General features: G+C 52.4%; 1 protein-coding gene and 1 pseudogene across 1 annotated transcript; one reads left to right on the forward strand and one right to left on the reverse strand.

Annotated features, from left to right (window-relative positions):
• Positions 1-209: 209 nt before the first annotated feature.
• Positions 210-5457, reverse strand: LOC102914454 (hypoxanthine-guanine phosphoribosyltransferase-like; annotated as a pseudogene).
• Ptges (prostaglandin E synthase) lies at positions 3122-18711 on the forward strand. Its single transcript, XM_006983430.4, has 4 exons — positions 3122-3543; positions 5425-5623; positions 8189-8271; positions 17452-18711. The coding sequence occupies exons 2-4, from the start codon at positions 5495-5497 to the stop codon at positions 17699-17701; spliced, it is 462 nt and encodes a 153-aa protein (XP_006983492.1). The 5' UTR covers positions 3122-3543; positions 5425-5494; the 3' UTR covers positions 17702-18711.
• Positions 18712-19398: the final 687 nt, after the last annotated feature.

Here is a 19398-nt window from a genome sequence, read left to right on the forward strand (position 1 = left end):
GTCGCTCTGTAGACCAGGCTGGCCTCGAACTCACAGAGATTTCTGCCTCGGCCTCTCAAGTGCTGGGATTAAAGGCATGGGCTACCACACCCAGCAGCAACTGAGTTTGTTTTTTATTTTTTAATTTTTAGAATTCATTTATTTGTATTAAAAGCAACTGTTGACAACAATTCACTGAAATAATCCAAGCAGGAAAGTACAGCCAACAACTGCTGAAGCATGTTTATTCCACGGAGCAAAACTTCTTAGATGGTACTAACATGAAGTTGAGTGCTTCAGACTGATCTAAACACACATGGTCTAATTAACAATATTCAATCACATCTTTCTTTCCTGAACATATAAAAATTAAAACACCAATTAAAAAACTAATATATCTTCTCTTTAAATGCCTTCTTACAGATACAATCTCTATTATTTCATAGTGGTCATTTAGGAGACTTATTTTGCTCACAAGGTAAGTGACAATCTACTAAAGGGAACTGATAGTCGGCCTATAGGTTCATAGTGCAAATAAAAAAGGATCAAGAATGCAGCAACTGATATCTCTAAAAATGAAAACCATTCTTAGAAGGCTCCTGCCAAAAGCTGTCCTAGGAGACGGCCGCAGAACTAGAAGCCTTGTTAACTAGAAGCTACTGGCACCCTCCACCCAACTCCTCAGATTTGCAGATCCAACTCTCGTCTTAGCCTTTGTATTTGGCTTTTCCAGTTTCACTAATGACACCAACAGGATTCAAATCCCTGAAGTACTCATTAGAGTCAAGGGCATATCCAACAACAAACTTGTCTGGAATTTCAAATCCAAAAAGTCTGGCCTCCACCCAACACTTGGAGAGGCCTTTCCACCAGGAAGCTTGCGGCCTTAACAACCCTAACCCTGATAAGGGGTTGTACCTCTTGTCAAGGAAAGCAAGGTTTGCGTTGTTTTTCCAGTGTCAGCTACATCTTCAACAATCGAGACATCCTTTCCAGTTAAAGTTGAGAGATCATCTCCACCATGAACTTTCATGGCCCCTGTTGACTAATTGTCACAGTAGCTCTTCGGTCTGATAAAATCTACAGTCATAGGAAGATTTCTATTCAGTGCTTTAATGGAATCCAGTAGCAGGTCAGCAAAGAATTTTTAGTCCCCACTTCAGCACAGAGGGCTGCAATGTGATGGCCTCCCATCTCTTTCATGACATCTGGAGCAAGTCTTTCAGTCCCATCCATAATCAGTCCATGAGGAATAAACACCTTTTCCAAATCCTCCCACACAATGATTAGGTATACAAAATAAAGCTAAGCCAGGTGGTGGTGGCACACGCCTTTAATCCCAGCACTCGAGAGGCAGAGGCAGAAGGATCTCTGTGAGTTCGAGGCCAGCCTGGTCTACAGAGTGAGATCCAGGACAGCAAGAGCTACACGGAGAAACTCTGTCAAGAAAGGAAAGAAAGAAAGAGAAAAAGAGAGAGAGAGAGAGAGAGAGAGAGAGAGAGAGAGAGAGAGAGAGAGAAAGAGAAAGGAAGGAAGGAAGGAAGAAAGAGAGAAAGAAAGAGAGAAAGAAAGAAAGCTGTGAGGTAGGTAAGCCCAACGCTCTTCTTCAGAGCTGCAGCAACCGCTCACAGAACGCAACTGGAGTGGTTTTTTTTTAAATCATGTATTTAATTTTATTTTATGTGTATTGGTGTGAGGATGTCAGATCCTCTGGAACTGAAGTTACAGTTGTGAGTGGCCATGTGGTTGCTGGGAATTGAACTCAGGACCTCTGGAAGAGCAGCCAGTGCTCTTAACCGCTGAGCCATCTCTCCAGCCCACAACCGGAGTTTTATTTAGTGTTATTTTTCTGGGCCTGGGGAGGGAATGCAGAGCCTCAGAAACACCAGGCAAGTGCTCTGATGCAGCCACAGCCATGGCCTTTGCCTGGGGGCTATGCTTTGTTGGTGTGTGTCTGAAAGTGTGTATAAGGTACGTGTGCAGTTTGTGCACCCCTGCTTGTGTATCAAGGTGCACATGTCTGTGTCCCAATGAGTAGAGGTCAGAGGATAGCTGATGTCTGGCTTCATTCCCTTGAGACATCGTCTCTCATCACACCCGGAGCTAGGCTGCTGGCCTGAGCCCAGTGACCTGCTGCCTTTGCCCTGCACAGCACTGGGGCTACCTACTGGCCTATACATGGGAACTGAGGATTTGAACTCGGCGGCTTCTGGTGATGCTTAGCAAGCTCTCTGAGCCTTGTGCAGTTCAGGGAGGCCTGAAACTCAAGGTGTTGCTAAGGTTGGCCTTGAACCCCCTGCTTCAACTCTGGAGTGCTGGGATTACAGGTGTGTGCCACCTGGCTGAGTGAGTGTGTGTGTGTGGGTGGGTGGGTGGGTGTGTGCAAGAGCTTGTGGGTGCACTCAAGGACCATGGCACAAATATGGAGGTCAGAGGAGCCAGCTCAGCACTGAGCTTTGTGATAAGATGCTTTCCTGAAGCAGTTCCCAGCAAGTAGAGCAGAAAGCTGGCTACTTGCCTACCTCCTCATCCTGCAGCCACAGATAAAACATGCTTCAGGACAAGCAGACTGTGCCATGCCCAGTTCCCTGAGAGAGCTCTATCTCTACCAAGCGCTGCTAAGCCTGGTGTGGTGACCTGTGCTTTAGAAACACAAATGTCACCGGGCAGTGGTGGTGCGCACCTTTAATCCCAGCACTCGGGAGGCAGAGGCAGGCGGATCTCTGTGAGTTCGAGGCCAGCCTAGTCTACAAAGCGAGATCCAGGACAGGCACCAAAACTACACGGAGAAACCCTGTCTTGAAAGAAACAAAACAAAACAAAACAAAACCCCCCACGAATGAATGTCGAATGTCATCTTATCAAGCATATCTTTAATTCTTTCTGTAAATCAGCAAGAAGCCACCTACTGCCCCCAGCAGCAAGGTCTCCCTCCTGCCAATCCAACTAGGTAGGAAGAATTAGCCCTATTCTGAGGAGGGGAACCGAGGCTCCAGGGCTCTTAGCAAGGGGGGGCTACTGCACAGAGGCTGCTCTGTGGTTCCTGATTTAATCCTTTTCACATTGATTTTATTGTTTGTGTGTATATCACAGTCAGAGGACAACCTGCCTCAGCTGCTTCTCCCCGTCCACCTTGTGGATCTGGGAGTGGAACTCAAGCTTGGTGGCAGGTACCTTTTCCTACTGAGCCATATCACCAGCCGTTATTTTCTGAGACAGGGTTTAATATATCTCAGGCTGGCTTCAAATTCACTAGGTAGCCAAGGTTGACCTTGAGCTTCTGATCTGGTCGCTACATCTTGAGGGCAAAAGTAACAACTTTTCGGAGGAGCTGAAGCGGATTGCTACATTTCTGCAGAGGTTTCCCGTTTAGCAGAGTGAAGCAGAAGATGTAACATCTTGGGCCGGAGCTGAGAAGAAACGGATACCTCTGCCGGGAAGCTCCCTTGGCCGAGGTGGGGGTGGGGTGGGGGGAGCAGAGCTCAGCTATAACGGCCGGCTCTGAGAGGAGCAGGATTGCTACATCCTGCCGGAAGACTATCCCCCACCGGACCCCAGCTTCAGGTATAGCCTGACTTCAGGATACCTTTCTCCTCACAGCTGTAGGTCCAGCTGACTTCCCAGGCATGCAGATGTACCTGGTTTCTGTGGTGCTGGGGGTCAAACCCAGGGCTTCCTCCGAGCTAGACAAACACTACCAACTGAGCCACACCCCCAGCCCAAGACTCTTTAGATGCAGTAACTGCTATGGTAGAGTCGCTGGTGGCAGCGATAGTCAACTGCTTTTGTAGCCATGGAAACTGGTCAAAGAGGGAAAACACATGCCCAGGCACATCACCACCCTGCAGCTAAGTGTACCAACTCAGTGGGCTTCACTCTGGTTGTCCCTAGATCCCTGTTGCTTTGAGGCACTGGCCGGGCTGACATTGACGTCCCTCTGGGACTGTCAGGATTAGGTTACTGTCCCTGAGGTTCTAGTTGATTGGAGAACAGATAAGCAAGATGGCCTTTCCCCAAGCCGTACTCCCAAGTGCGGAGAAACGGACCAGGGATGAGACGCAGCTGGAAGGGGTTCGAGGGTCTTTGTAACCATCAGGCTCTTTGCTGGTGAAGGGTCCCCCACAGCTGCTGGGGTCACTTCGCAGAGTTAGTGGCTGTGAACCAAAGCCCTGGAGCTTAGAAGCTAGGACTGGGGGCCGAGCAGGTGGTGGCACAGGCCTGCCACCTCCGCACTGGAGAGGTGCAGCCCGAGGGAGCTGGAGCTTAGGTCACACTTGGCTAAGGAGTGAGTTTGAGCCCAACTTTTTAGATGCTGTTAGACAAGGAAAGAGATGAGGGATGGGAGGAGGGTCAAGGGGAGGTAGATGGCTCAGTTGATAAAGCAGGAAAACCTGGCTTCTGACCCCCAGAACCCACTTACAAAGCCAGACGTGAAGATGTCTATGTGTAATCTGCTGGCCACAGAGACAGTGGTGCCTGGAGTTCATTGGTCTGCCAGTCTAGCAGAAGGAGGAGCCCCAGGTTCACTGAGAGACCATGCCTCAAAAAGTAGCGTGGGGCCAGATGTGATGGCACACACCTTTAATCCCAGCACTCAGAGGCAGAGGCAGGTGGATCTCTGTGAGTTCAAGGCCAGGCAGGACTAGATAGTGGCTGGGTCAATGAGACCTGAATTCTATTCCTGGACTCCCATGGCATAACAGAATCAACTCGAGCAAGTTGTCCTCTGACTTTGACACAGCTGCTATAGTGCACTCACAATAAATAAATAAATGTAATGTTAAAAGAAACTACCAGGAAAAAAAAAAATGAGGTGGTGGGCAACTGAGGAAGTCACAGGAAGTCAGCTGCTGGCTTCCACACGCAGATGCACACATGTGCCCTCATCCATATGCACATGTACACACCCAAATGAACACCTCCCCTCCCCACCACACACACACACACACACACACACACACACACACACACACACAGAGTCTGAACTGGGAACTGGAGGTCTGTGTTCCTGCCAGAGGACAGCCGAAGGATCTGTCTCACCTTCTGGCTTGTGGAGGCAGCCCTCCTCCATGGCTGGAGGGTCTAACATCACCGAGACAGTGCATTAGCACAGACGGCCTGGTTCTCTTGTCCTCTACCTGTCCTCCCCCTTTGGAAAGTGGGCATGTGTCAGTGATAAATTCCACAGACCGAGGTCGATGACCTGGAGTTAAGATGAGAAACAGATTAGGAAGTCTGAGGCTTTGCCGGGGAACCATGGTCCAGAGCCAAGGATGGCGTGGGGACACCTCCACTCCTGGGCTGCTCCCAGCATTTGGAGAAGTCCCCGTTTCCTGCTTTCCTGGAGCAGGGGGCCTGCTGTGGGTGCTCAGGGTGGGCGGGGAGTGGGCGGGGGCCACGGCAGGCCGCCTCCTCAGGGCTTGGCCCGCCTCCTCCTCTCCACAGGCTGCCTTGTGGGACAGACTCACCCTCAGTCATCGCGTCCGGGAGCTGGAGCCCAAGTCGGCCAGCCGAGATGCCTGCTCTGGGCCAGGTGATGGAGAACGGCCAGGTCCTGCCGGCCTTCCTGCTCTGTAGCACACTGCTGATCATCAAGATGTACGCGGTGGGTGTCATCACAGGCTACACAAGGCTTCGGAAGAAGGTACGTGAGCTGGGGTGTGGGTGGGGTGGGGGTGGGAGCGATTAGCACTCTGCTGGCTTTTTCCTGCAAGCAAGTCTGAGAACTGAATCGCGTGGCGGAGGTGTGCCTGCCCGCGTGCAGACGAAACTGCTTTAGCCCTTCGGGGTGCTGGCTTGGTTTCAGCCCCTGAACCCGCTGGCATGAGAGCACTCGGGGTTCCCTCTCTCGCGCCAGGTGAAGCATCTGCCACCAGGAGACGCACGTGGAGCACCGGGGCTCTGACAGCCAGAGGTCTCCTGACCTGGCGGCTTCCTGGCAGGCAGGCAGGGGGATTTCATATCTGGGTGGAGTGGGGACCGGCAAAGCAGGAGCCCGAGAAGTCTTTCCGTGGAAATTCCCACTCCCCGTGGGCGTCACACACAGACTCACGGCAGCCTCCGAGGCTTGGTCTTAGCCAAAGGGGTCACAGCCGACACACTCTGATCCCAGTCCTGGCAAGAAAATAACAGTAAAAGAGTCCACACGGAGCCGGTGGGAGTGGCCAGGACTCCCCGACCCCATTCCTCCGCTTTGGACGGAACCCTGGAAGCTACTGGAAAGCAGAACCGCACGAAGTATCTGTTGCTTACAGGCGCTCTTTAAAACCAGCCTTTGTCCAGCCCAAAGGCGGGGGACACGACGGACGGACAGACGTCAGGAGTGCGGGTGGGATCCCCGGGTGGGACTCTGGCCCTCCAGCTGGGTTCGGCCCCTGGGGCAGCTACTGGCAGGAATAAAGGCAGGGCCCCCTCTTACTGGCTGCCTCTGGTTCTCCTGTTTGGTCCGACCTGGGATGTAGGACACAGATGCCGGGCAGAGATAGCTGTATAGCTGTATTCTGTCGTTGTCCCCTCTGCAGGGGCCCCAAAGCTGAGCACTAAGTTACCACCAGAGCCTGGGGGAGGCAGTGGGAGGAGATAGGTTTCCTCGGTTTTTCCAGTGAGAAGTCTGGGCTTCCTGTGGCTCCTTCCATCCCCTTTGAAGCTTAGTGTCTGGCTCCTGAGCCCCACTTCCTCCTGGTCTCCATTCCCCATGATTCCAGATACAGGGGCTGAGGGAGACCTGCCCTGCTTTGGGCCCTGGGGATCCTGAGGCGCCTCTCCTTTCTGTCAGGAGGGACCAGAGGATCACCCTCTGCAGAGGGGATAGGCACAGGCTCAGGATCCTCTCCCACCCGCCTGGGGACCTGGGCAGTTGAGAGCTCAGTGACACCCCCCCCCTCGGGAATTGTGAACACGCCACTCACTCTGGTCCTTAAGACTGCTTCCTACCGGAATCTGATGTGAAGAGCAGCAGCCACAGGTCTTTCCTGGGGGTGCATGGTGAGCGGCCCTTGACCTAGTAGAGGTGGCTCCTGATATCTGAATACAGAGCTCTATTGGGGGCGAAGCTGGATCCTCAGAGCTGGGGACTTGGGAGCCAGCAGGGAAGAGGTTCTGGGTGGGGGTTCCTAGCTTATTCTGCCATTTTACATTTCCCTCAGGGCAGGACAGAAGCAGGCCCCAGCTGGGGCTCCAGGGACAGACCCCAGTGAAGTACCCTGTTCACCTCAGCTTAGAAAGGTTGATTCATACTTCATCAGAGTTGATGGGAATGGCTTTGCCTGGGCCGCAGCAGGGAACAGCCGTGAGCCAATCAGGAGCCCAGGCCCCAACGACAAACGGATGACCTTGGGCCTCTACTGTCTTTCCAGCGATGGAAGCTGAAATCTGCCAGGGCCCTCCCCAGGCTGCCCGTGCCCTTCCACTGAGGCTCGGGTGCTCCATTTCATCCCGAGTCTACAGATGAGGAAGTCCTGGCCGCAGGAGGCTGCAAGCCTGGTGGTCAGAGGGCCTGAGTGTCTGACCAGGCTCTTGAGCGCCCCGATGGCTCCTACTTAGCTTGTTGGTTTTTAATCTTTTGAGATAGGGTCTTACTACATAGACCAGGATGCCCTTGAACTCACAGAGATCTGCCCACCTCTGTCTCCAGAGTGCTGGGATTAAAGGTGTGCACCACCACACTTTGCTAAATCTTTTTTTTTTTTTTTTTTAAGGTTTATTTATTATGTACACAGTGTTCTGCCTGCATGTGTCCCTGCAGGCCAGAAGATGGCACCAGATCTCATTACAGATGGTTGTGAGCCACCATGTGGTTGCTGGGAATTGAACTCAGGACCTCTAGAAAAACAACCAGTGCTCTTAACCATTGAGCCATCTCTCCAGCCCGCTAAATCTTATTTTAATTAACTTGTCGAGGTTCTTGGATTAGAGTCTAGGGACTCATGCATGCTAGGCAAAGACAGGCTGTGGATCCGTGCCCCGAGCCTCCTGAGTGCACGAGGCTGTCTGGTCCCACTGAGTCCCAGTCTAACGGTCTCTCCTAACCTCTGAGAGAGCGCTCGCCGCTGTGAGCTCCAGTGCGCAGCTCAGAGAAGAGGTTCAGGGGCGCAAGCCGGGTGGCCTGCCTGTAGGCCGGGTAGGTGGCTGTGGTGTTGCCTAGCTCCTGAGTTCTGTCCTCAGATGAGGACCTCCTCAGGGATGGTGACCCTCAGCCAATGTGTTTCAGGCTTTTGCCAACCCCGAGGATGCCCTGAGACATGGAGGCCTCCAGTTCTACAGGAGTGATCCAGATGTGGAGCGCTGCCTCAGGTGAGTACCTGCCCGTATCTTGGACTTGGCCACAGACAGACCTGGCTGCTACCTGTCCTTACTGAGTTTCTGAAATGGGGCCTTGAGAGTCACTTATGTGTCTAAAGGGCGTCTGTGGGCCTGATTTCTTCTCAGGTGATTATAGTTTGCTCATTACATTTGTCTTGGAAAAGAAAATTCTCGGGATCTAGAGGTAGAGTTAGTTCAAGGTTGATGGTGCATGTCTGAGATGCCAACACTTGGGAGCTGGAAGCAGGAAGCTCGACCAGAGTTCCAGACCAACCACAGAGCGGGACTATTTGAAGCAAGCAAACAAACAGAAAAAGAAATACAAGTGGGATATAGTGGCTCATACCTGTGAGCCCAGCGTTTGGGAGGTACAGGCCAGAGCGTCAGGGGTTCAAGACCAGCGTCTGCTATTAGAGAGCCATCCCTGTCAGTGGATCCCTGACTTCTTCATGTCTCAGGGCTCACACTCTCTCCCTCTCTCTAAATGTTAGTTAGTTTTAAAGTGAGTCTTTAGGCTAGGTGTAGTGAGTGGCACACACCCATGATGCCAATGTTTGGGAGGCTGAGATAAAAGGATTGCCTTGGGTTCTAGGCTGGTATGGGCTGTGGGTAAAGCCCAGTCTCAAAGAACAAAACAATCTGGGTGGTGGCACACACCTTTAATCCCAGCACTTGGGAGGCAGAGGCAGGCGGATCTCTTAAGTTTGAGGTCAGCCTGGTCTACAGAGTGAGTTCCAGGACAGCCAGGGTTACACAGAGAGACTTGTCTTTTTTTTTTAAAAAAAAAAAAAAAAAAAAGGAAAGCAAAAGTCTTGGCTGTATAAACTTCTTCCAGGGAGTAAACGTCGATTTTTAGCAGCCCGCTCAGTATTGGAGTTTGGGCCATTTCTTCCCATCTCGTCAGTCATCTAGAGTGAGGGGCACTGGGGGGATGGGAACAAGGAGGATGGGCAGCTGGACCTGCTGAGATGTGAGACAAACCGCCGTACACGGCTCCCAACATAGCCCCTTGCATCACAGGCGGAGATGGGTGGGGCGGTCACTTCCATAACAGAATTCCCCTCTGTAAACAAAGTGTGGGAGGGAGGCTTCCCTTGTGTTTTTCTTAGCCATTGACAATAATATACACACTTGTGGTTTTTAAAAAAATGACAGCAATGTGTCAGGAAGTGAGACTCCAGGCCGCCCTGTCCTTTCCAACAGAAATATGGGCTAATCTGTATGTACTCCATCAGGCCGGTGTCCATTCAGTGTTTAATGAACAGCTACTATATGGCAGGCATTGGCTGGTTTCACGAATAAACGGCCTTGCACAGCCGTGACCGCATATTGGTGACTCTTGGTTGTCTGGGCCATTCTGAACCAGAGAGTCATCCCAGCCAGCTGTCAGCAACATCCCAGGGCTTAGGTTTTGTAACCTCCTAAAGGCATAACCTTATTCAGGGAAGACGAAAGAACTTCAAGGGACCCTGCCATTCCCACCTACCCAGTGGGATTTTTCTTCTTTAATATTTGCTTTATATTTACTTCATTTTATGTGTATGAGTGTTTTCCCTGCGTGCAGGTATATTCACTACATATGTGCATATTGGATCCCTTGGAGCTGGGGTTCCAGATAGTTGTAAGCCTCCATATGACTACTGGGAGTTGATCCTGGTGGTCCTCTGCAAGAGAAGTAAGTGAGCCATCTCTCTGGCTGGATTTAATTTAATTTAATTTATTTATTCATTCATTTATATATTATGTATACAGTGTTCTGTCTGCATGTATCCCTGCAGGCCAGAAGAGGGCACCAGATCTCATTTCAGATGGTTGTGAGCCACCATGTGGTTGCTGGGAAATGAACTCAGGACTTATGAACTCTTAACATCTGAGCCATTTCTCTAGCCCTGGATTGTATTTCTTATACTCTAGTCCTGAATCTTCAGTGGTTGGTATTCAGTCTAGCATTTTCTGAACATTCCTACTTGGTAATGCTGTAGATCCACCTGGTGAGGCTCATTCAGGACTTCCTAGGTACTCTGCCTAGGGGGCTGAACTCCTGGGGAGCTGAGAACCCTCCTGACTCCATAGGTCATCACAGACAGTTGAGGGTCGGAGATGAAGCCCAGATTGGTAGAGTGCTTGCATAAAATAGAGTTGGAGGCTAGCCTGGACTACATGAGACTCTATCTTACAAAAAAAAAGGAAGGAAGGAAGGAAGCCAGCCACTTGTGGTAGCCCATCTTTTTAATCCCGGTACTTGGGAAGCAGAGGCAGGAGGATCTCTATGAGTTTGAGTTCAGTCTGATTTACACAGTGAGTTCCAAGCCAGCCAGAGGACCCTGTCTCAAAGAAGAAAATGTGTCAGCTGAGGGTGCAGAACTGGGAATCATGCCAGCTGCCTCCCTCTAGGAACTGACTGGAGAGAGAGAGGGAGCTGGAGCGAGCAGTTAATGTTGGAACCAGGGCACGTGCCCCCAGGCCAACATTGCTGTGTACACAGGAAGCATGAAGCCTGGATCCTGGGTCATAAATCTGCCTTGCAGATTAGCACATGCTGGAGACAAGCCAGGCTAGTTCTGAGGCAACCAGGGACCAGGTTTAAAGAACGGAACCCAGGCAGCTGGAGAGAGGATCCCGCGGTTAAGAACACTTGTTGCTCTTGCAGAGGACTCAGGTTCGATTCCCAGCACCCACATGGTGCCCTTTTCTGATCTCCTCAGGCATTAGGCACACATGTGGTGCACATATATACATGTAGGCAAAAATACTCCGACAAAAAATAAAATAGGTAACTTTTTTTTTTTTTTTTTTTTTTTGGTTTTTTCGAGACAGGGTTTCTCTGTGTAGCTTTGTGCCTTTCCTGGAACTCACTTGGTAGCCCAGGCTGGCCTCGAACTCACAGAGATCCGCCTGCCTCTGCCTCCCGAGTGCTGGGATTAAAGGCGTGCGCCGGCTTAAAATAGGTAACTTTAATTTAACTTAATTCTTTTTTTTAAGTCAGGGTCTCACTATGTAGCCATAGCCTTCGCAATTCTGGAACTCACTCTGTAGACCAGGCTGGCTTCAAACTCACAGAGCTCCACCTGCCTCTGCCTCCTGAATGCTGGGATTAAGTTGTACACCACCTACATTTTTTTTTTTTTATTTCCAGACAGGGTTTCTCTGTGCAGTTTTGGATCTTTCTCTGTAGACCAGGCTGGCCTTGAACTCACAGAGATTCGCCTGCCTCTGCCTCCCAAGTGCTGGGATTAAAGGTGTGCACCACCACTGCCTGGCCAAAATTTTTTTTAAGATTTAAAAAAAAAAAAAATAAGAATGGAACAGGTGGCTTCACCTGGAATTCTAGCACTGAGGAGGTGGAGGCAGCAGGGTCAGAGTTCGAGGCCAGCCTTAGCTGCACAATATCACATCAGAGGCTTGCACAAACTCCATGAGACAGGAAGGAGGCCAGCTGTGGGGAGCGAAGGAAGTCCTGAGTGAATGTGTAAGGAACAGATGAAGTCCTGAGCAAGTCTGTTGTTGGCATGGGCACGGCCATGCCGCAGACTAAAGTCTCAGACCCATAGCAGTGGCAAAGCCTTCCTCCGATGATGCCCGGGGATGGCAAAGCCTTCCTCTGGTCCCGGTGCGAATGTTGGCAGGATATAATAAAAACTCGAACTGCAAACCTCCTCAAGGATGTTTACAGGCTGGAACTGCCCTCCTACACAGACCTCCTGACCCCTCCCTCCCCCTCTGTACACAATAAACTCCTGGCAGGGAGCGAGTGGCCCACTGACCCCAGCTTCTCTGGATGTGTGTCTGTGTTTTCCCTCGCTGCCCCAGTCAAGTTCCAGCCGTTCTGGACAGGTACCCAGCCACGTTCTCCTCCCGGGACACCTGCCTGCACTTGTACCCAGCCATGTTCTCTGCCCAGGACACCTGCCTGCACTTGTACCCAGCCACGTTCTCCTCCCGGGACACCTGCCCACACTCACACCCAGCCATGTTCTCCGCCCGGGACACTTGCCTGCACTCACACCCAGCCACGTTCTCCTCCCGGGACACCCGTCCGCACTTGTACCCAGCCACGTTCTCTGCCCAGGACACCTGCCTGCACTTGTACCCAGCCACGTTCTCCGCCAGACACCTGCCTGCACTCACACCCAGCCACGTTCTCCTCCCGGGACACCTGCCTGCACTCACACCCTGCCACGTTCTCCTCCCGGGACACCTGCCTGCACTCGTACCCAGCCACGTTCTCTGCCCAGGACACCTGCCCGCACTTGCACCCAGCCACGTTCTAGTCCCAGGACGGTGCCACCATCCTATGTTCCAAAAATGGCATCCTACCTGTCCATTTATCAGTAGTGGACACAGGCTTAGAGAGGAGGGACACCTGCCTGTGGCCTCAGCTCCTTGGTGGCAGTCAGAGTTGGTGGCCTCTGGTGGAACCCCCATTTCTCACTAGGGTCAATGAAGGACTGTGGCAGGTTGTCAGCTAAAGGAGAACGAGGAGCAGTCCCAGCTGTGTCCAGGCCGGGGCTGGTGATTTCGGGGTGGCCATGATGGGGGCGGTGGTAACAAACTTAGGGCCCTCCTGTCTGCTTTTCCTTATTTTCTGGGTATCAACACCCACAGCACCCCAGCACTCCGAGGAGAGTGATGTTTAGAAGCGGTGTGCCAAGGTCTGGCCCTGAGGCTGTACCCCATCTAGCAGGAGGCAAAGCCTCAACACCCCCACTGCCTCAGCCCCACCCCTTACCGAATTCCCTCTGCACACCCGCCTCTGGCACCAAGCAGCCGTCCTCTGGCACCCTGAGCTCACGTACACGTGCGGCGTGGGTGGCGCTGGAGGAGAGGGAACATGTTGCCTCCAGCTGCTGTCACTGCCTTGACCTGGGGTCACCGGAGGTCTCTCCTCATAGCAGTCACTTGCTGCAGTAAAACTGCTCTGTTCCAGCATGTGTTGAGGGTGAGGGGCGGGCGGATGTCACGGGTGTGTGCGCGCGCGTGCGCGTGCGTGTGTGCGCTGTGCAAGTCTCGTCTGGTGGGAACTGGCTTTGGTGACTTTTGCCTCAGATCACTGGTTGTTATTGTGACACATTTCTCCCTGCCTCCCAGTACGTGACTCCCTCCATGCCTCTGTCTGGATACTGCAGCAGGGGAGGAGAGGTGAGCTTTACTTTGTTTTTTTCAACATCCTGATTTCCCCATTCTTCCCTGCCCCCGGCACCACCGTGGCTTTGTGGGGCCCCATTGTGGTTTCAAACAGATGAGGGAGGGAGGCCCGGGTCGGAGCTCCATCTGCTCCCAGCCACCTTTCCTACGTGTGCCTAGGGAGTGTGTTTTCTCTGCAAGGCCCGCCTCCCCAAGCGGGGGCCTGCCACAGAGCCGAGACCTCTCCTCCTACCCCGAGTCCCAGCCTTGCCCACCTGCTTTTCAGGTTTGGTCACATTTGTTCTCAATATGGTTTTGTTTCATTTTTGAGACAGAGTCCCATGTAGCCCAGGCTGGCCTCTAACTCTCTACGTAGCCGAGGATAACCTTGAACTTCTGATCCTTCTGCCTCTACCTCACAAGTGCTAGAATTAGAGGCATGTGCCACCACCTCTGGTTCATTTGCTGCTGGGGACTGAGCCCAGGACCTTTTTTAATTGCTAGTCAAGTGTTATACCAGCTAAGCCATATTCCTAGAGTTAAAAAAAATACATATTATTTATCTTTATGTATCTGGGTGTTGTGCATTATATACATGCAGTGCCTGAAGCGGCCAGGAGAGGGCGTCAGACCCCTGGACCTGGCGTCACAGACGGTTGGGAGCCACCCTGTGGAAGAGCAGCCCCTGCTCCCGACCGATGAGCCATCTTGCAACACCTTGTGTTTATTTTCAGGACAGGGCCTTTTGTAGCCCAGGTGGTGTACACCACCACCAGCCAGCCTTGACCCTCGCTCTTAACACGCCAACTCCTCTTGGAGGCATGCTTGCACACGTGTGTGAGCCCAGGGGCCAGCCTTGGCTGCTGTTTCTCAAGTGCTACCTCATAACTTGGAACTGGGCTAGCCCATGGGAGCCTCCTGTCTCCATTTCCCTGAGCTGGGGCTACAGGCGGGTACAAGAGCACCTAGCTTTTTCATGCGGCTCCTGGGGATTGAACTTGGTTCTTCATGCTTACCCAGCCAACACTTCACAGACTCCCCAGCCCTCGGCTCCCCTCCCGTGTATTAAGGAGCAGTCTGGCAGCTCAGCCCCTGCCCTCATCGGGCGCTTCAGACAACCACCTCTCCGTCCCCTGTGGTAGGCAGAGCCCATCTGCAGACAGGCTCATTTGCTGTGGTGGGCTTCCAAGGGTGTTCCCATAATTAGGACCCGGAGGCTGTGGAGACACCGCTCCATCTCGTCGGGTGTTGTGATCTGAGGGAACCCTGTCCTGTCTCTAATGACCCATGGGATGAGAGTCACCATGGCCCCTGTTCTTAGGTTTCCCACCCTTCCCTGTCATCAGTCTCCAGAGTCTGTCCAGGCCTGTCACCCTGTGCCATGCACCACTGTAGTCTGTGCCACAGAGCTGACCTCACCAGCTATCCAGACTTGCTTTCCTTGTATCTGGGTCGCAAGGTCATGATCCAGGTGAAAAGGAGAAGAAAGGTTATATGGACGGGGCTCAGGGAGATGGAGGCTGGCTACAACACCTGAGAAAGTTCCAGGTCCTGCTGGAAGAAAGGGAGTGTGGGGGGGGGTGCCGAGGCTAGAGAATTTGTGACCCCCCCCCATCTGGTGCTCTTCTTTTTTTTCCCTTGAGGCAGAGTCTCTCACTGAACCTGGAGCTGGATCGACAGCCAGCAAACTCCAGCCATTCTCCTGTTTCCATCCCCTCCTGCTAGGGTTATTAGCACTTTAGTCACATCTAGGTTTGTTTTGTTTTAAATATGGGTGGTGGGGATTTGAACTCTGGTCCTCATGATTGTTCAGCAATCTGTCTTAACCACTGAGCCTTTTTTTTTTTTTTTTAAAGAAAGAAAACACAGAGTTTTGTAACAAGTCTTTTTCTGTTCTGCCAGTTCCCAAATAATAACACAGAGACTTCTTATTAATTACGAAAGCTTGGTCTATAGCTTAGGCTTGTTCCTAACTAGCTCTTATAGTTTAAATGAACCCATTTATATTAACCTACATTCTATCACATGGTGTTACCTCTCTTCCATCTTGTACCTCCTGTTTCCTCTTTGTGTCTCCTAGCTTTTCCTGCACGCCTAGATTCCTCCTCCTCTTCCTTCTCTCTCCAGAAATCCTGCCTGTATCTCCTGCCTAGCTATTGGCCATTCAGCTCTTTATTAAACCAATCAGAAGGTGCCCTAGCAAAGACACATCTTCACAGTGTTCAAATATTCTGCAACAGGGTTTCTCTGTGTAACCCTGGCTGGCCTGGAACTTGCTCTGTAGACCAGGCTGACCTCGAACTCACAGAAATCCGCCTGCCTCTGTGCTGGGATTGAAGGAGTGTGCCACCACGCCCGGCTAAGAAAGTCAAGAAAGAGAGAGAGAGAGAGAGGAAGGGAGGGATGGAGGGAGGGAGGAGAGAGGAAGGAAGGAAGGACAGAAGGAAGGACAGAACGTCTTATATACAGCCCAGGACTGCCTAAACTCATTCACTAGTATAATATGACCAAGATTTATTTATTTTTATTTTATGTGTGTTTACTTGCATGTACATATGTGTGCACCATGTGTATGCCTGGTGCCTTCAGAGGCCGGAGGGGTCATCAAATCCCCTGGAACTGGAATTCGAGATGCTTGTGACCCACTCTGTGGGTGCTGGGATCTGAACCTGAGTCCTCTCCAAGAGCACCAAGTGCTCTTCACTGATGAACCATCTCTCCAGGCCCTGACCTTGAACTCTTGATTGTAGTTATTTTTCCACCCTGTTTTAAGCAGAGCTGGGGATAAACACTCCATCTGCTAAGCTCCATCTCCCCTCCTTAAGAATGTCCATGCCCTTGGCTGAAGTTCATTTCCTCCTGCGTTACCAGGCCCCCTGCTACCCATCTGCCTCACTTCCCTCTCATGTACTTCACTCCAGCAAACAGATTTTGAACTCTGCTGTTCTGACCACAGGGCCTTTGCATATGCCGGGTACTTCCCAAGAAGGTTCTTCTCTGCCTGGCCAGCTTCTCCTCAATTAGACTCTAACACATGTCTCCACCTGACTACTGCCTCAGTCTCCCTGCAGCATTGGGGTGCTGGGTATTCCAGCCTCTACTGGGCTCTGCCTACTGCCTTTCAGTAAACAGCGGGAAACAAGATGAGACCTCTGCAGGGGTTCACCACACAAGCACTGGGGCCAGGCTGGACTGGCCTGTGGCCTGGCGCTGCTCGTCAGATGGACTGCAGCTGGAAGCTACAGTCCCCAGACTGAGTGATGGGGCCTGTCCTGGGGAAGGTCATGGCTCAGTCCCTGGGGTCATGTTTATCTAAGCGGTCGTCGATGGCTCCAGGGCGTTCACCGTCCCTGATTGATGGGGCTTGACTGCCCGGTTCATTTTAGAGAGCAGCAACAGTCCAAAAGGGGTCATGGAAACTGACTGACAGCCAGTGAGAGTTTTCTCCCTTGGTCATCATTTACGGTTGGCTTGTAAGCAGCCTTCCCGCCACGCATGCTCACAAAAGAGCAGGCTAGCATGCCTGAAGGAAGGGGAGGCTGAGCAGCGTCCTGTGCTTAGCTGGGCTGGTGAACGGAAGAATCCTGTGGTCAGTCCTGCAAGGATGATGCTTAGTCAGCTTTTGGGGTGGAAAGGGACAGAGACAGCACTGGATGGGGCCCCAAACTTGCATTCAGAGGGCAGGTGGGTCTCCTCAGAGAACACCTGTCACTCACCCAACCCTATCCTCTGAGTCCTCCTTTTTCTGCCTGGTGTCTAAGGGACAGAAGAGACAGCATGGGGAAGGTGGGAAGGACCGTGCCCATACAAGCTCCGTGGTATGTTAAGAAAGCCCCAATCCAGCGGCAGCCTCCCCGTCAGGTGCTATGAACAAGGCTTGAGCCTCAGCCCCTTCTGGGTAAAAGCTCGGAGTCACTGTTGCCCTTGGCCCTGCAACATCTAGCCTGCTGGCCAGCAGGGGATTGGAGTGTCTGGCAGCCCCAGAAGGTCCCGGTGGGTTGGGCGCCCCAGCACTAAGGCTACTGACTGTACCGCTCTGCTCCCCAGGGCCCACCGCAACGACATGGAGACCATCTATCCCTTCCTCTTCCTGGGCTTCATCTACTCCTTCCTGGGACCCACACCTTTGATCGCCTGGATACATTTCCTTGTCGTCCTCACAGGCCGTGTGGTGCACACGGTAGCCTACCTGGGCAAGCTGAACCCGCGCATCCGCTCTGGAGCTTATGTCCTGGCCCAGTTTGCCTGTGTCTCCATGGCCCTGCAGATCATCTGGGAAGCGGCCCACCACCTGTGACCAGTGCCTGAAGCCTCTGCAACTACCACATTGTGGACAGAAGCCACAGAGGCTGAACCTGGGGACTTGGGGTCCCTTCGAGAATAGGGATGGGCTGAGGTCCTGGGATCCTGCCACCTAGGTGTGTTGGATACCTGGGCCCAATGTGCACGCACGTGTGTTTCTTAGTATCTTGGGATCTGGATGAAGTGCCCAGTTAGAACCACTTATAGATGAGTTGTCAAGATTGACAGAACATCCTTGACCTCACAAAAGCCTTAAACATCACCCACACTTCCTCTTGCCCCGTAAAACTGAAAGAACAACCGGGAAGTGGTGGCACCCACCTTTAATCCCAGCACTTGGGAGGTAGAGGCAGGTGGATCTCTGTGAGTTCGAGGCCAGCCTGGGTTCTGAGCCAGTTCCAAGACAGCCAGAGCTGCTACACAGAGAAACCCCTGTCTCAAAAAAAAAAAAACAACCAAACAAACAAACAAACAATTGAAAGGACAGAGGATCCTCCAACATCGCCATCATTCCATCCAGGGCTCAAAGTGAAGGCTTCTCAAACCTACCCACAGTCCCGGGCCAGCCCACGGAGAGACCTGGCTGCTGTGTGTCCCAGGAAGTCCTCCCAAGAGGCCGAGTAATAACCTGCTCCCTCTCAGGCTGTGGAGCTTGGGGACTTGCTGTTTTTCAGCAGTGGGCAGGTCTGCACGCCCCTGTTCCCTGTGGACACCTCCCTGTCCTTTGTTCCGAGTGCCTTAGGTAGGGCAGGCTTAGGAATGGTGGGTGCTCACGGTAAGCTCTGCCTGCCTGGTCAAGGCCTTCGCTTCTCCAAAAGGCCGTCCGTCAGGGATGGGCTTTGTCTGACCAACCACTGAAAGGATTTGGGCTTCTTCAGCATCTGTGAGGTTTGAAGATGCCAAATGTCCACCCCTGTGGAAAACCTCATGTGTGTGGTGATCCTCCAGAGTCCTCCTAAGACCTGTTCAGGGTTAGTCATTAAACAGCAATGTGTGACCTGTGAATGCCCTGTGTTCCCTATTTCCAATGTCCCAGCTGGCCTGGTGCCTGCTGGGAATTTTTGGGGTTTGGGTGTCTGTATGTTTTGCTTTCTTGAGACTGGGTCTCACTTAGCCCAAGTTGGCCTCAGATTTGCTATGTAGCCGAGGACAACCTTGACCTAACAGCCTGCCCGTACCTCCTAAGTGCTGGGATTTTAGATCTGCACCGCCACAGTGGGTTCGTTCCTGGGGCCAAGCCAGCACAGGCCACCTGTTTGTGGAAATCAGGCTGCTCCAGGGAAGTCCCCTTCTTCAGCAAGGGGATCCCTGACAATGTGGTGTTTGGTTGGGATCTAGAGATGTCCAAATCCTGTCCTGCCGGGTGGCCTTCCCTGCAGCTCTGTCACCAGGGAGGATGCTGTGTTTCTACTCTGTGTGTGGAGACACAGGAGTGACCACCTGGAAGCTCGGGGCTGCCCCAGCGGGGCCTGCGCCCCCCTATGTCGAGATCTGCCCTGTGAGGGAGGCCTTACTGGAAAGCCCAGCTAGCCTAGGCTTCTGCCTGCCCTACAGAGCCGCAGTGCACGGTGAGTGGATAGCACTGCCCTCTGGTGGTGAGACGAAACCTTTGCTGTTGGAACGCTCGCTGGTCGGAGGAAAACAAAAACCATAGAAGGCCGGCTGTTTTGAGTGCCAGCTGCTGAGCATTAG

The sequence above is a fragment of the Peromyscus maniculatus genome, chromosome 4 (assembly GCF_049852395.1).
Source record: "Peromyscus maniculatus bairdii isolate BWxNUB_F1_BW_parent chromosome 4, HU_Pman_BW_mat_3.1, whole genome shotgun sequence".
Lineage (NCBI taxonomy): Eukaryota > Metazoa > Chordata > Mammalia > Rodentia > Cricetidae > Peromyscus > Peromyscus maniculatus.

Bases quoted from the DNA above. Each gene is read 5' to 3' on its own strand.
- Ptges (XM_006983430.4), top strand. From the start codon at position 5,495: ATGCCTGCTCTGGGCCAGGTGATGGAGAACGGCCAGGTCCTGCCGGCC. The intron at 5,624-8,188 runs GTACGTGAGCTG...AATGTGTTTCAG, and splicing joins ACACAAGGCTTCGGAAGAAG to GCTTTTGCCAACCCCGAGGA. The intron at 8,272-17,451 runs GTGAGTACCTGC...TCTGCTCCCCAG, and splicing joins GATGTGGAGCGCTGCCTCAG to GGCCCACCGCAACGACATGG.